General features: G+C 33.8%; 1 protein-coding gene across 5 annotated transcripts in view; it reads left to right on the forward strand.

Annotated features, from left to right (window-relative positions):
- LOC117125264 (mediator of RNA polymerase II transcription subunit 25-like) overlaps window positions 1-11,914 on the forward strand; it is a 49,918-nt gene extending 38,004 nt beyond the window's left edge. For 4 of the 5 annotated variants that reach the window (XM_033271729.1, XM_033271731.1, XM_033271732.1 and 1 more), the window contains 9 exons: window positions 516-566; window positions 1,299-1,430; window positions 2,454-2,564; window positions 3,357-3,536; window positions 5,130-5,315; window positions 6,319-6,360; window positions 7,373-7,450; window positions 8,084-8,353; window positions 9,083-11,914. In XM_033271729.1, the coding sequence (XP_033127620.1) occupies window positions 516-566; window positions 1,299-1,430; window positions 2,454-2,564; window positions 3,357-3,536; window positions 5,130-5,315; window positions 6,319-6,360; window positions 7,373-7,450; window positions 8,084-8,353; window positions 9,083-9,319 (1,287 nt within the window). In that variant the 3' untranslated portion in view covers window positions 9,320-11,914. The remainder of the gene's footprint in view (window positions 1-515; window positions 567-1,298; window positions 1,431-2,453; window positions 2,565-3,356; window positions 3,537-5,129; window positions 5,316-6,318; window positions 6,361-7,372; window positions 7,451-8,083; window positions 8,354-9,082) is intronic. The other variant, XM_033271730.1, reaches the window with a different exon arrangement.
- The last annotated feature ends 3,122 nt before the right edge of the window (window positions 11,915-15,036 follow it).

Raw genomic sequence — 15,036 nt, forward strand, 5'->3', positions numbered from 1 at the left:
TCTACTTTTTCCAAAGATGCAATGAGTTCACGAGCCAGATGTGTACACTGGACCTCCTTACCGCTCAGCCACTTGACTCTCCACCAGTAATCTTTCAAATGAGGGGTCATTAATTAAAATTAGACATTTCAAGCCTTAGTTATTTTGGTCACTCCAGCAGTCAGGATAAAGGTGGTTTTGAGTAAATCCCCTTCTAAATTTATAATTGTATACAATTTTAAATCAAACTAACTACCAAAAAGATGTGAAATAACTGGTTTTTTGATCATTTCCAGATTTAAAACATAATTAACTAGGTATAGACTGTTGATTTATAGTGAAAAAAAAAAACAAAAGAAATACACAGTTTTGATTTCTAGGCCATTTAAAAAAAATGTATTTTAAAACTCATTTACTCTATACTTGCCTGTGTAATAACTTTGTCTAACGTTCCTCAAACATTAGTATCCTGGTGAAAATGTAAAATACAAAATTTATTATAAAGATAATGTTTCTCTTGTATTGTTTGTTTTCAGAGAATTGGACAAATTAGGAATATGTGGAAAGGAGTGTTGGAGTGGAATGAGGTAAGGTCAAATGTCAGTATCAATTTATGAGTGAATTTTATATTTACTAGTACATGTGCCAAAAGTATTTAGGGAAGATGGTAAAACAGGAGGTGGGAAGCTCCCTTGAAAAGAATGATGAAGAAAGAAAATTATACTGCTATAAAACAGAAGTTATTATTAATCATAAATTTTGAATGGAAATGCTAATTGCTTTATGTTATATTATTTTTTTAATTATTATTTGGTTTATTCAATATATTTAACTGCTGTAGTAAAAATTAATAATTTTGATTATAATTGGAAATGACCATTTAAAGCTTGCTATAAATGTGTGTATCTATACTTTGTAGTCCATTAATTATTCTTTTTAAAAAAGCTAAGGAATAGAAGTATATAAATTGCACATGTTTCCAATTTAAATTTTAGAATATCTAAGAAGAAATGTTTTGTTGTTTTTCTATTCTATCACTTCCTGTTCGCTTTTCTTTTAAACAATTTTCAGTTTCAACCATTATTCATGTTTTTCTTCTTTTTTTGTTGTTTTGAAGAGTACATAGGGACGAATGTTATGCTCTATTACAAGTGCACAACCATTGACCATTACTTTATGAAATTAGGAAAATTGTCGAAAATATCATTAAAAACTCGGATTTGGATTTTTCCAACAATATATTTATTTCCTACAAGTATTTAAATCTTGCAAACCTATACAAAGCAATACAATGATTTTGTAATTATTTTGTACAATAGCGGGCAAGAAACGCTCAAGAATCGAAAATCACAAGGTCGTTGAACTGTAACGTGACGAGTCAGGATGACTCGGTCAAGATGAACAATTGGCCGCAGAAGCTAGTCATGCAGATTATACCACCACATCTTCTTGTAAGTATAGTAAGCAGTTATGGTGAATTTTTGAGGGGACAATTGGAAATAAATCTTCACAAAGCCACGCCCCTTGGATATTGTTGCTAAGGTCCCTCAAAATGAGAGTGTAAATGTACATATAACAAACTGTGTGTTGGTGGGAAAAGTGCATATTCCCAGGGATCCCAAGTTGTGAAATTCAAATCCTGGAGAATTTGTCATGCAGGACAGGCAGAGGTTTTGGACGCATGTACAAGCTGAAATGCATGTACAAAGACACAAGTGTACACATCTATCGCCATGTTGAAAACAAAGAGGCTCGGGCAGGTTTAGGGCACTGTTAACACCTTTTACTGCCTATAAAATGTTCAATAAATCTTATGTCTGCCTTTATTTAATGCACAAGAATGGGAAAATTTATCATAGCATAAGCTCTGATTGTGAAAATCTCTTAAAGTCCTGGAGAAATCCAAGAGAAATTCAAATTCTTGGAGAAACTATGGAATTTTCCAGAGACCGGGAGATGAACCAGAATTCCTGGAGACTCCAGGGAAATCCGGGAGACTTTGGGAGCTCTGTATTCCTGGCCCTGTTCTAAATGGTCAGTTGATAAGTTTTTGTATTCCTGGCCCTGTTCTAAATGGTCAGTTGATAAGTTTTTGATTGAGACTGGAAAATTCAACAGCGCACCTAAGAGCCATTTTTCCCAACAAAATTATTTGAAGGGACCCCCCAGAAACAATTTCTTACTATTTTTTTGCTGATAAGATCCCAGGCACCTAGAAAAGCAGTCCATTTTGGCCCATTTTATGCTGCTGTGAGACATTTTAAACATGTATTGCACCAAAAAAACTTTTTTTTCCAAAGAGCTGATCAGTGGCTTGGCCTGACTGACGAGGGCTCTTCTCCCTTTCTTGCTGACACCACAACTTGAACAAAGATTTATATGTCAGATGTTGACGTAACTTTGTTGTATTGTTTTTTGCCAACTGAACTCAGGTCACTGTTAAGCAATAATTTGTATGTTTGTTTTTTTCTCAGACCTCATTACGGCCGTTGATTGCAGCTTCCAAGCAGGTTCAGTTTAACTTTCCTCAGGACAATGACCCAGAAGCACTGAATGCGCTCAACCGTGTCATGCCTACTGGATTTGTAAGGAGATACTTTATTATAAAACAAGCATTTTGTTGTGTAAAGATTTAACTTGATTAATGCTACGCTAGCATTACTCATTCTGTGACATGCTTTAAAAGATTTGCCTAAAATTGTCAGAACAGTAACCACAAGTTATATTTTTCACTATAAATATTATTATTGCAGGTACAGTTATTATTAATTATTGTGATTGACACTTGTTTATTTTATTTTTATATACATAATGCTTGCGGTACACCAATTAGATAGTTATGAAGAGAACTGTTGTTGGTTGAAAACGTCTCAACATTTCGATTGAGTTGCTTCAATCATCTTCAGGATAATAATATTATTCTCCTGAAGACGATTGAAGCAACTTAATTAAAATGTCGAGACGTTCTCAACCAACAACAGTTCTTTTCATAACTATCTATATGGTGTACCACAAGCACTAATATACTGTATATTATCACTATGCCATGCAAACCTTCAAACAATATCTTATCTTTAAAATTTTGTTATTTTATATATAAAAACAAAAATTAATATTACAATAACTATTATCTGAAAAGTGTCTTTTTTTTGGGTAAAAATTTTCAAGATGTAAGACAAAAAACTGTTTTCTTTAACCCTCTCCCTCCCCCCAAAGATTACATAATAATGATGTCATTTTGAAATCATACATTTTTCATTTTTATACCAAAATTATATAAAATGATAACCTCCCTCCTTAGTGTATGCTTAGTACTCTAATTGATAACTTCTAATGCAGAACACAAAATTGAAAGTATTTTGTTCATTATATTGTAGGCCGGATGCGTCCATTTTGAGCAGCGGGTTGGACTGGTGGGGCAGCAACGTGTCACTGTTCTTATGTTATACTATGTGGTGCAAAAGAAGCAGTTTATTGGCGTGATTCCCAATGACCAAGCACGCTTCATTCAGGAGTTTAAGAACATCGTGTCGAGGCATAAGAAAGGTAGAGACAATGTAAGTAGTAACGTTTACATTTATCGTTTATATTTGCACTGAACTGTGGAGAGATGCATTGTTGACATTTGACTCCCTGTTCAAATCCATCTACTTTTCTCGTAGCTGGAGGGCTGAAAATAGTATAACTAGGCACGTTCAGACGAGTCAGAAGTAAGCTTTCAAGTAGCAGTTTACTTGTCATAAACCCTGGGTAGTGCCCGTGAAGACGCTCATTCTATTAAGTTACTTGAATGTTACAACAGACGATTTACTCCTGAGCGTGCCGTGTAGATGCACTTACTTCAGAGCTCTCAAGTGAATACGACCTTTCTTTTGAACTCGAAAGATACAAATGAATGCCAAAATAACATTTCCTGTGATGAGTAAACCTGTTGACACATTTTCATAATTGTTTACAATTTCAAGAATTTGTGTGCAAGATAACTGTTGAGAGACAACGAAAGTGAGGATTATCACTTCCGGAAAATGTGTATAGTTACTTCTAAGCTCTGAATCAAACAGAACATTATTTTTTGTGTAAGCATCGTATGAAAACTCATCGGAAGTACTGTAACACGCGCATAAAATTTACTGCAGATGGAAGGCCATCTGAACATAACTTATGTTAAATATAAAAAAAAAATAAAAAAAGTAAAAATAAAAATATTGTAATTACTTGCACTTGAAAATATTGGCTACTGGGCTGAAACCTTCAAATGATAATGGACCTTTCTGGAATGTCAATGAAATGTAGCTGACCAATCAGAATGCAGGAATATATGTGTGTCCAACAAACACATGTTGTGTCCTACAAAACACGTTTTTTGTTTAAGTTATGCTCTCTTTTTGTGAGATCTTAGCAATGATTACCATGGTAATCAAGGAGTGGGGCTTTGCCGGAAGGTCCGTTTGGCCTGTTAAATGAAGATGCAGAGGATAAAAGTGATAACATGTTTAAGCCAGTGCTCCTGTGTGCATTACACTCTCAGAAAAGGGTTGGGTATTGTCATCTGGTGTACAGTCCAGTCACTACCAGAAAGACCCAGCTGGAAATAAGTCTTTAGAATCTTGTAGGTTATCCTCAGTTTTCGCACCAACCCCAATTCAAATTTGTAGTGAAGCACATGTATTTAGTTTTTCATTGACAGTGTTTCCCACTTCATGTAAATGAGAAAATTGTGTTTGCTCACCTAAGTTTCTAGACAAATTTTTTTTTTTACTCAGTGTTTTTTACTGCATTTGTTAGAATATCATTGAGATCATAGATTTTATCTCTTAAGTTCTTCTCTGCTGTGTATATATTTTTTGTTTATGTTATATCCTGTAATATGCTCCGGAGGGAGACATTTATATAGTAACTTCTTTGCATTATAGCAGTTTTCCAGATTTGTGCGTGATGTATTTAAACTATGTACAGTACTGCAGTTGTAAATATATGTAATATCTGAAATATAAAATACTTTATATTGACTTGAAATGTGGTATTTAAAGGAGTTAAAAAGTTCAATTTGTATTGATATACCAACAAAAATAATACTTTTTTTTGCACAATGTTAAAATGACAATTTGTTTTTTGTAGATTTGTAATAAATAAATATACTTATTTTGCAGCCTCAGCAAGCCGGAGTACAGCAGCAGTTACAACCAGGTCAGATGGGAAGGCCTGTTATGACGACATCAATGAATGCCAACCCAGCTATGACAATGCAGCAACAGCAACAGCAGCAGCAACAACAACCGCAACAAACACAACAGCAGCAGCAAACACAGCAACAACCTCAGCAAGCACAGCAGCCAGTTAGAAACATTCTATTATTTATAATATCATTACATGTTGCACATTTTTTTTTTCGTTTTTTTCCCCTTATTCTGTGGTGTTTTGTATTCCAATAATGTAAATAATACTTTAATCTTCAAACAGAAATGTTAGTGACCATTTATAATATTGACCATTTTAAAGTGGTTATGTAACTGCTTTAAAGTTAACATTCATGGTATTGTCCACTGCAAAGTAGCCATTCATAACTATTACCATGTATAATTGGCCAATGATCACACATAAATGAGCAAAATAATCATGTACATTGAGCATAATAATGACCATTCAAGAGTGGCCACTCATGACATTTACCTCTAAAAACTGATCATTCATTATATTGACCATTTCAATGTGACCATATAATAACCACTTCAAAGTGACCATTTAATGACCAATTCACAGTAATTATAATTGTGACCAGCTTTGGCAAAATCCGCTCTTTTTTGCAATTTGTGATTTTGAAGAAGCACCCAAAAAGTCAATTTTGATTATTTTCAAGTTTTTTTTTTTGCATTTTAGAACAGAAGATATATTTAAGAACATTCTGCACAATATCAGTTAACTAAAAAGTATAGTAAAATTACTTAAAAAATAAAAATCTAATAATAAACTATTGATTTTTATTTTTTTTTTTTATTTTTTTTTTTGAATTTCCATCAAATAAACACTATTTTTAAGAAGCTTTGATGCAGAATATAAAAATACCATTTAATCTGACAAACAGCTGGTTTGTCTGATAAAGAGTCGATCACAATTATTACCACTGAAAAGTGGCCATTTATTATAACAACCACCTAATTGACCAAAGACTACCAATTTTCACCAAGAGGTATTACTCAGGGGAACCTCCACCTCCACAGTCTGTTATTTATAATAAATTCAGTAGCCTTTGGCCATTGATTAGCAAATGTGTTTATTATTCAATAACATACATTACTTTAATAATAATTCCTCTAACCACTGTCTCTCTGTTTTACTTAGCACTTTAGCAATGCAATTAACCAGAAAATTTTCAATAACCAGGTAAGATCATATTCACATTGGTGTTTGATTCATTCATTATTTGCAACTTTTAACATCATACTATTTCACCTGTGTATTTCCTAGTGTCTTGAATGCAATGATAGTGCTTATCAGTTACTTGATTAATGCATTTTGTTACATTCACATTGTTATATTCAGCCATAGTGGGATGAATAAAATCTCATTGGATCCTTGTATCCTTGTATATAAATTCCTAACATTAATAAAAATATCATAATATTTTTTACCATAGTTGAACTCAGACTATGGATTGAAAGTCAACCATCTTGAATGCCAAACTAAATATGATTTAATAACATCATCAACATCTTCATCATCATCTTCGTTATTCATCATCAACAGTACCTATATAATCTTTTTGTACTTTATTGTTTTTAACACTTTTTATATATTTTTATAATTGTTTTTGTTTATGCGGTTGTTAAAAGCAGTGAATGGTTTCAGCTCTGTATTTTCTTTTGGACAATAAAACTTGAATTAATTGATCATCATAATTTTCATTTTTTTGTCAAATTTATTTATAAAAAAAAGTGTTATCTGACTTCTGAAGTTTGTGCACGACATTATCAAACCCGGTTATGCCCATATACTGTATAGTCATGATGTGCCTGCCTATATATGGATAATGTGATTTCAACATGAACATATTTACATGGCACATGTGTTTGTCAAATAATGTTTGATATTGTGAACAAGGCTTAACAGACGTGGAAGCAAATTATTTGTCTGATCAGATGTCTAAACTAACCATACACTATCAGATATAGTCAGATCAAGCATTGATAACTCTGAGAGACAACAATCTCAAAGTGATTCTCTGTCTTAATTATCAGGCTTAGGTAAGGTAGGACTCTGTAAATAGAAATTACTAAACATATTGTTTGAATTATTAAACAAAAAAAGGGCAGCGCATTGATACTAAATGTGGATGTTATTTATTTCAGACTTTATTAACAAAAAATATGTATATGTTTTGTTTGTTGACCTTTAGATGCAAATTCAAGAATTAGAAAAGAATCTGGCAGCTGCACAAGCCCAGAATCAACAGTTGAACCAGATGAAGCTTCAGGTATTAACATAGCTCTTTTTACATTGTCAAGTTTTATGTGACAAATATCTAAAATTTTCCATATATGGGCATGTTATATACACTCCAATATATGGGCAAATGACAGGTATATGTCGCCAACTATATGGTGTGGTCAGAGATTTAGGATTTGCTTCGTACTTGTTTACCACTAACTTCAGGTGTGTAGATCTCAGACTTATAATAACAACAGTAACTTTTTTTAAAGTGCATATTAAAGTTAAGACGTACATTTGCCACAAGCACTAGAGAACAAAAGATATGCTTTTAGTAAAATCTATTAATAGAAGTCTTAATTGTGTATCTAAAAGAATCACATCAGTTATTTAATTCCAATAAAACATGGTTCAAAACAAATTAACAAAGGTCATTTGCAATTTTTAATATAAACATTTACTTACCACCCTGGTGCATTGAATACCTTTAAACAGTTGCTTTATAAATTTCATATAATTACTGTATTATTATTATATGCATTTTTCCTCTTAATTTACAAAACAAGAGGCATACACAATACAAGAGGCTTTTATTATTATTGTTTTGATCATTGTAATTGATATTTATTTGTTTACTGTTTTTTTATTGGGATCACCTATTTTTGTTTAAACATTGTAGCAACAACAACAACAACAGCAGCAGAAACATCAACAATTGAAGCAACTTCAGCAGCAACAGGTCATGTTGCAACTGCAAAATATCCAGCAACAGCAGACACAAAATCAGATACAGCAACAGCAGCAGCAGCAACAACAGCAGCAGCAGCAACAACAGCAGCAACAAATGACACAGCAAGGAATAGCAGTAGGAGGTCAGGGTTCAGGTCAACAGCTTCCATCTAATAATCCTCAGCTACGTCATCTTCTGATGAACCAAGCTCAGTCACAGGTACTGACATTTGACCGTATTTTATCCTTTTTATTGTGCCATATTTAGTAATGCCCATCTGCAGCACTCTATTACAAAGTCAGGTACTTGAAGTCCCATTGGAAGACACCCAAAGTTAGGGCAGTAAAATATTGTAATTCATGGTTTTTACTATTTAATTTAGGGTAACTGCAATGTGATTTTCCATAGTTGTGCTCTATGACAACACTTATTTAAGCCATATTTACAGTCCCATGTCAAACCACCAAATTATATGGAAGTGGAATTTTAGTTGTCTTTTTTTCAACATTGATATTGATAAATTTTGTTTAGAAGAGGCAGTGGCGTCGAGAGTGGGGGGGTCGGGGCCCGAGTCTACTGGGGGCCCCGGACCAAGATGAAAAATTTTCGGGGTAAGAACAAAATCTCCATAGGGCCCGAGCCCAAGCCAGGATGAAAACTTTTGTTGTCAGATTTAGGAGCAGACTTAATTTGGGGAGCGGCCGAGTGGGGGTCCCAAGTGAAGGGGGGGGCATGTGAGGTGTTGCCCGGGGCCCTTACTGGCTCTCGATGCCACTGAGAAGAGGAAGTGTCCATCAAAACCCACCAACATGGTCATTTCGTGGGTGAGCACATTTTGCATGACCCCAAACACTTTCTCTCCCCAGGCCCCATGATTATTCGTTTTACCACTGCTCCATATTTTTTTTTTCCATTGTTTTAACTTTTAACATTTTTCTTGCTTTATAGGCACAGCAACCACAAGCGTCTGTTCCGAACCAACACGGATGGTCTTTGTCACAACCGCAACAGCCACAACAGCAGCAATTCCAAAGAGGACCGGCACCCTCTATGATGATGCAACAACCAATGCAGCGACAAAATGTAAACCAGCCAAATCAGATGGCAATGAACCAGAATATACAAATGAACCAGCCTGGAGCGATGATTGGGGATGATCTCAGCATTATTGACTTACTGAAATAGTTTATTGGACACATCAAGGTTTCTTGTATGTGAGTGCAAGAGAAGTGCAAAATATTAAGAATAGTGGTTGTGAGATTTAAAGAAATTGTGTGAGATTGGTATGATTTTGTGAGACATAATTATGATTGTGATAGGAAATGGTTTGTAAGAGGTAATGGTTGTGATATTGATGATAGTTTCTAAAGCCAGGCACACTCTCTACTCTATTTGTGAGCGCATGGTGATGCAATTATGTCTACTGATTGTCGGTAACAGCCTGACCAGATTAATATTAACATTCTCATTGGGCCTTTCCGCTAAGCCCCTCCCCTTGGATATTGTTGTTAAGGTTCCACAATACGACATTGTTAAAACATACGCGAACATGTGCGTTTGTGGGTCATCACTTGTGTTTGTGAGATGCACTCGTATTCCTAGCGCTGTTCTGGTTGTAGTCCATTATTAAATTTGATTGACACCTTGGAAAGGTCTATTGTGACAGCCTACGACCGTTCCTGCAGTGTTTGCCCGGCTTTAGAGTTAGTGATGTGAGATAGGTAATGGTTTGTAAGAATGATAATTGTTTGTGAGATATTTTATGAGATTGAGTGGTTTGTGAGATTTACAGTAGTTTGTGGCATCGGTGGATGTCCCTGAGATTAATTATGATGTATATAAAGTAATGGTTCACAGGAATGACAGTGGTTTGTAAGAAAGTTATTTGTCGTGAGAAAATTGGGGGAATTTGAGTTGACATTGAGAGTAAAATTTTGAGGGCCATAATAATCCTATGCCTTTGTTTTTAAAATTGAACAGTGATTCTTGCTTTGAATGTCAGTGGTGATTCCATAAAATTTGTCAACAAATCCGAACTAAGTAGCTGCCTAGGGCCTCCGGCCACAATGGCAGAGTAAAACCATTGCTTGGAGAGATTTTATGGGTTATGAAGGTTAAAATTGTGTTTTTTGTAAACCACATTATCACAATCAGGGGGTCCAAGGCTGTCCAACTGTGACAATTTTCCCCTGAACTCAGCAGGGGCCACCCCTTGGACACATACACCTGGCTAGTACCGTGGTTATTTATGTAAGTCACTCCGTTCAAGATAGAGTATGTCAAGTACAGTAAATTGGTTGAAAATATGTTATTGAATTTTGTATTGTGGACAGAACAAGGGAATATTTTTGTAGAGGTCAACCAGAACTTTATCTGTTTGATTTTAATAAAAGGAGATATGTTTTTTTTCTTCTGGTAGATTCTGTATATAATTCTTGAAAGATGATGTGATGTGATGTCATTTAATTTTACACAGAAAAAATTAACGTATACTTAAAAAAATATACAGTAGATGTAAAACATAAATAAATAGCATGAATGATTTGTGAAGATGCCATAAAACAAACATTTGATTTTATTTTTCATTTACAACCATTGTTGGATTACATCTGAGAGCACATGGATTGGGTTGTAATCAAATCCCAATCAAAATGGATAATATTTTTGTCTGAATAATGAAATAATATTAGAAACAGTTTATTATGGAAAGATTTATTGTGCTATTTGCAATAATTATTTTTAGCTGCAATCTCACAGAGTTTTAATGGTGCTGGTAACCGGTACTAAAGTACCCAGTATAAAAGGCCACCCTGTGTTAAGTGTATTCCAGTTTCTATGAATTTGTATCCAAGATGCTGTAGTGAAGTATAAGCCTACCCTAAAAGGTTTCAGATGGAAAGTTATGTGTACTTGACAGTATATGAAACAATTATGAAAATTTGTACTGAAATTTAGCATCAAAATACGAGCTAGGAATAACCCTTGGCTGACTAGTCCTCCATGGGTCCACGCTCAGGGAGCTTTGGATTTGTGCAGCAACGTGATGCTATAACAGATTCACTCACGCATGACCGTCCTGCATTGCCTGGACAGCATCGATTCATCGAACAAATTGTTTCCTAGAATCCAGGTGTCGAGAAATTAGTTCTCGCATGCACAGATGGCTTCTTAGTGACGTCATTACGTTATACTGCTTACAAGCGTTGTGCAATCGAAAGCTCTTTTATTAGGCATAAGTCTTACGACAAACTCTGACCTATCTTGTTTAACTGTGCTCCCCTTTTTTTCATATTCTGATTACCCCCTCCTCCCACTCTACTCGAATATATGTTGTGTTGAAGATGTACTGTCTTTCTAAGCTAAGAGAATTGAAAAATTCAATTCTGTATTTAAAATTGCTTAATTTGTATATTTAAGTAATGTGCAGTTAACAATTTTAATGAGAAAAACATTTCCCAAAACTGGTAAATAATAACTTTCCTGTAGCTTTTTGCACAGACCCTTAAAATAATTGATAATTTATTCATTAAAATTGTTGTAAGATATCTGTCTATATCTCTGTATATGTCATATGGGTTATGATATTTTCTTATAAAACGTTATAAATTCTGTAGGATTGCAGCTTTGACGGTCTAGAGAATTGTTAAGGTATTGATTTTATTTGTAAGGCTTGAATATTTTGGATAGATTTTGCCAACTGAACTTTGTAAATGTATAAAATCTTTGTACAGAAATAAATGGCTATGCTTGGCAAGATGAAAGTATGGTCAAATAACAACATTGTGCTTGATATGTATCTCATTCATGTTTTAATCTCATCTCCAGTGCTTTAGTACTGTTCTATCCCATACAAATGTTGATAGAACAAAATACCTGTATCATGGACACAGGTCAGAGGTGGCTATAGAATGAAATGGATTTAGGCCAGATTGCCGATATCCAGTTTGCCAAATGCCAGATTACCAAGCCCAGTTTCCCAAAATCCAGTGTTCCGTCTCAAAAAACCATGAAACCCAGTTTGCTGAAAGTCAATTAATAACATGGTAAAATTCACGATAGAGCATTTTCTTTTACCGTGACTGCATTTGTACGAAGTAGTGGCACCAGCGGAATAGAAATGGAATTTCCCAAGATTGCTTTAAAAATCCCAAGATTCGCAAAATATTTAAACATTTACAACTCCAATTTTAAGATTTTTTCATTTCATTCCATTTATTTTGTCTCAAATGAACACACAAAACAGTTTCAAACTCGGGAAGACTGGAAAGCTAAAAGTATACTAAAATACTGTCAATTGGCTCTCCAAACCAAAAGAGAAACAGGAACATAAAAGAAACATAAAATAGGAAAAGTTACTCAAAAAAAGAAATAACTCTAAAATTGATAAATAATTGATAAAAAAGCACAACAGATAAAAAAAAAATCAAAAGTTAAAATAACACAGAACAGACATTTTTATTTTTATTTTTTTTCTTGTCAAGGTTGTTGAGAAAAATGTTGCTATATACATATGATAATATTGACCTGCATTCTGTAAATGAACAATTAAATCACATTGTAGGCTGGTGTGATTTAAACATATTAACAATAAACGCAAATAAAACTAAGTATATTATTTTTCGTGGTAAGCACACAGTGGTCCAACCAAATGGTGCAATTTATATAAAAGGAGCACAAATTGATGAAGCAGAATCTACAGAATACATTGGGGTAACTGTTGACATACCTGGTATGGAAAGAACATATTAATAAGGTAAATAAAAGTATTAGCTCTAAAGCAGGCTTGCTTTACAAATTAAAGAATTTTATTCCTCCTTCAATTTTGTTATTGTTATATAAATGTTTTGTCTTGCCACACATTTCATATGCACTTGAAGTCTGGAGAAGTACATTATATGACACATTTAAAACCAATACACCTTACTCAAAAAAGAATAGTAGGCCTACGCAATATAACACATTGAGACAGATTAGCACACACATCATCACTATTTACAGAATTGGCAATCTTTAACATTTATAAACAATATGAATTTCAATTACTTATATTTGTTTATGACAGCATTAACCGCAGATTTCCTTTAACAATTCCCCAATATTTTTTATATGTTCAGCATTATCACATGACAAGGGCTCAAACAAAGGGGAATCTGACTATCCCAAAACATAAAAGTAATGTGGGACAATTCTCTGTTGGGTGTTCTGGTACTAGACTATGGAATGCGATTCCAGAATATATCAGACATGAATCAAAATCTGTTTTTAAGAGAGAACTAAAGTTATTTTTATTGAAGTCAACTTACCCATTATTTATATGTATATTTATGTAATCATGTATGTGCTATATATTTTCTTCGAAATGAATTTTTTGATAAATTTAATTTATTCTTTTGCTTTGAAATGGTATTTTTGGTATTTGTTAAGTTGAAAAAGTAATAATTTTGCCCTATATATAGAATTATGCAATTGTTTTACGTTTAAAGGGGCTGGACTTGATTAGTGTTTACACTATTTTCTAGCTCCTTCCTATATTGGTTTATGTATTTATTTGCATTTTATATTACTTATACTTTTTGTGAAATAAAGTTGAAGTTGAAGTTGAATTGAACAGCCAGAAATAGAACCAGAGTATTCAGACTTCTCTTTAAACTAATTGTTTAAAATTCAGTAGTTTAAGTTTATATTGTTGACAATTCTACAGTACAGTACCTCGAGTATTTGTACTCATTCATTTACTGTATTCATTTTCCTATATATTTTTGTATGTCTCTTGGATGCACCATGCATTGTGTATGATTGTCACTGTATCAAAAGTGGATCCAATAAATTGATTGATTGATTGAACACAGTATGAGATTGTTCGATTTCCTGGCATCTCCTAGGTGCAATATTATTGCTCAACTAAGCAAAGAGCGGCATATCCGCCAATGGGACATATATCAACAGATTTTAGGTTAAAAGTGCACACTATTATTTTGGAAAAGAATGAAAATGGCTCTAAACAGCAATGAGTTTATGAGTAAATGAACAGCCATCATTCACAACTATCAACTGGTGTTATAGTCCATTAGAATCACATCTGTTCATTTCATAGTAGATAAATCCAAGACTGTTTAATGAAAGGTTAACAAACAAATTACAGTGGTGGAAGCGTTTGAACGTATCTTACAACGCTGTGTGAGCGTTATTTTGTGATATCCTACCTAACCACAACTTTCGCGAGCGCGAACGTTATAATTTTTTATTTTTGATTGAGGAGAAATGGTGTGAAGACGTGTTTTTTGTTGTTTTTTTTTCTTTCTCTCTTTTTTACAGCGGAGCAAAAGCAGTTACCTGTTAGAATCAATAAGGTGGTAATTGTTACTATATCAACATAACTGCAATCAAACCTAGTATCTTTTGCCGTTTTCATTAATTATCTTTGAAAACTGAAAAAGGGGTTAATTATGGAAAGTGGAAACGACAAGGAAAAAATCACATACCACCTCAGATCCATAAGGGCGGAATTCACCGGAGCTGATACAACAGCCCAACCGTCGAATTCTTACTCGATCAAAAGCTCGACAGGATTATTGAAAAGCAAGAATCTATTGAAAAACGGGTGAAGAATTTACAAACCAGATTAAATAAAGTAGAAGGAAACACATAATTCGCACATTGTATATATTCAACGATCTGTGGAATTTATTGAGAAAACTGTGGAAGAAAATACAACTAAATACTCGGCGTCAAGTGGCATGAAAGGTAGATTTCTTTCTTCATAAAACAAAGTGGATGAACTTGGAAATAGGTCTAGAAGGAATATTATCGTTATCCATAATGTGCCCGAGGGTTATGAAATAAAAAAAGAAAATAAAAGGTGTGAAGAATTAATACTGTATTTTGTTGATCTCTCATAAGAA

This window comes from Anneissia japonica, unplaced genomic scaffold (assembly GCF_011630105.1).
Source record: "Anneissia japonica isolate Jap-2015-1 unplaced genomic scaffold, ASM1163010v1 scaffold690_len516080_cov150, whole genome shotgun sequence".
NCBI classification, from domain to species: Eukaryota; Metazoa; Echinodermata; class Crinoidea; order Comatulida; family Comatulidae; genus Anneissia; species Anneissia japonica.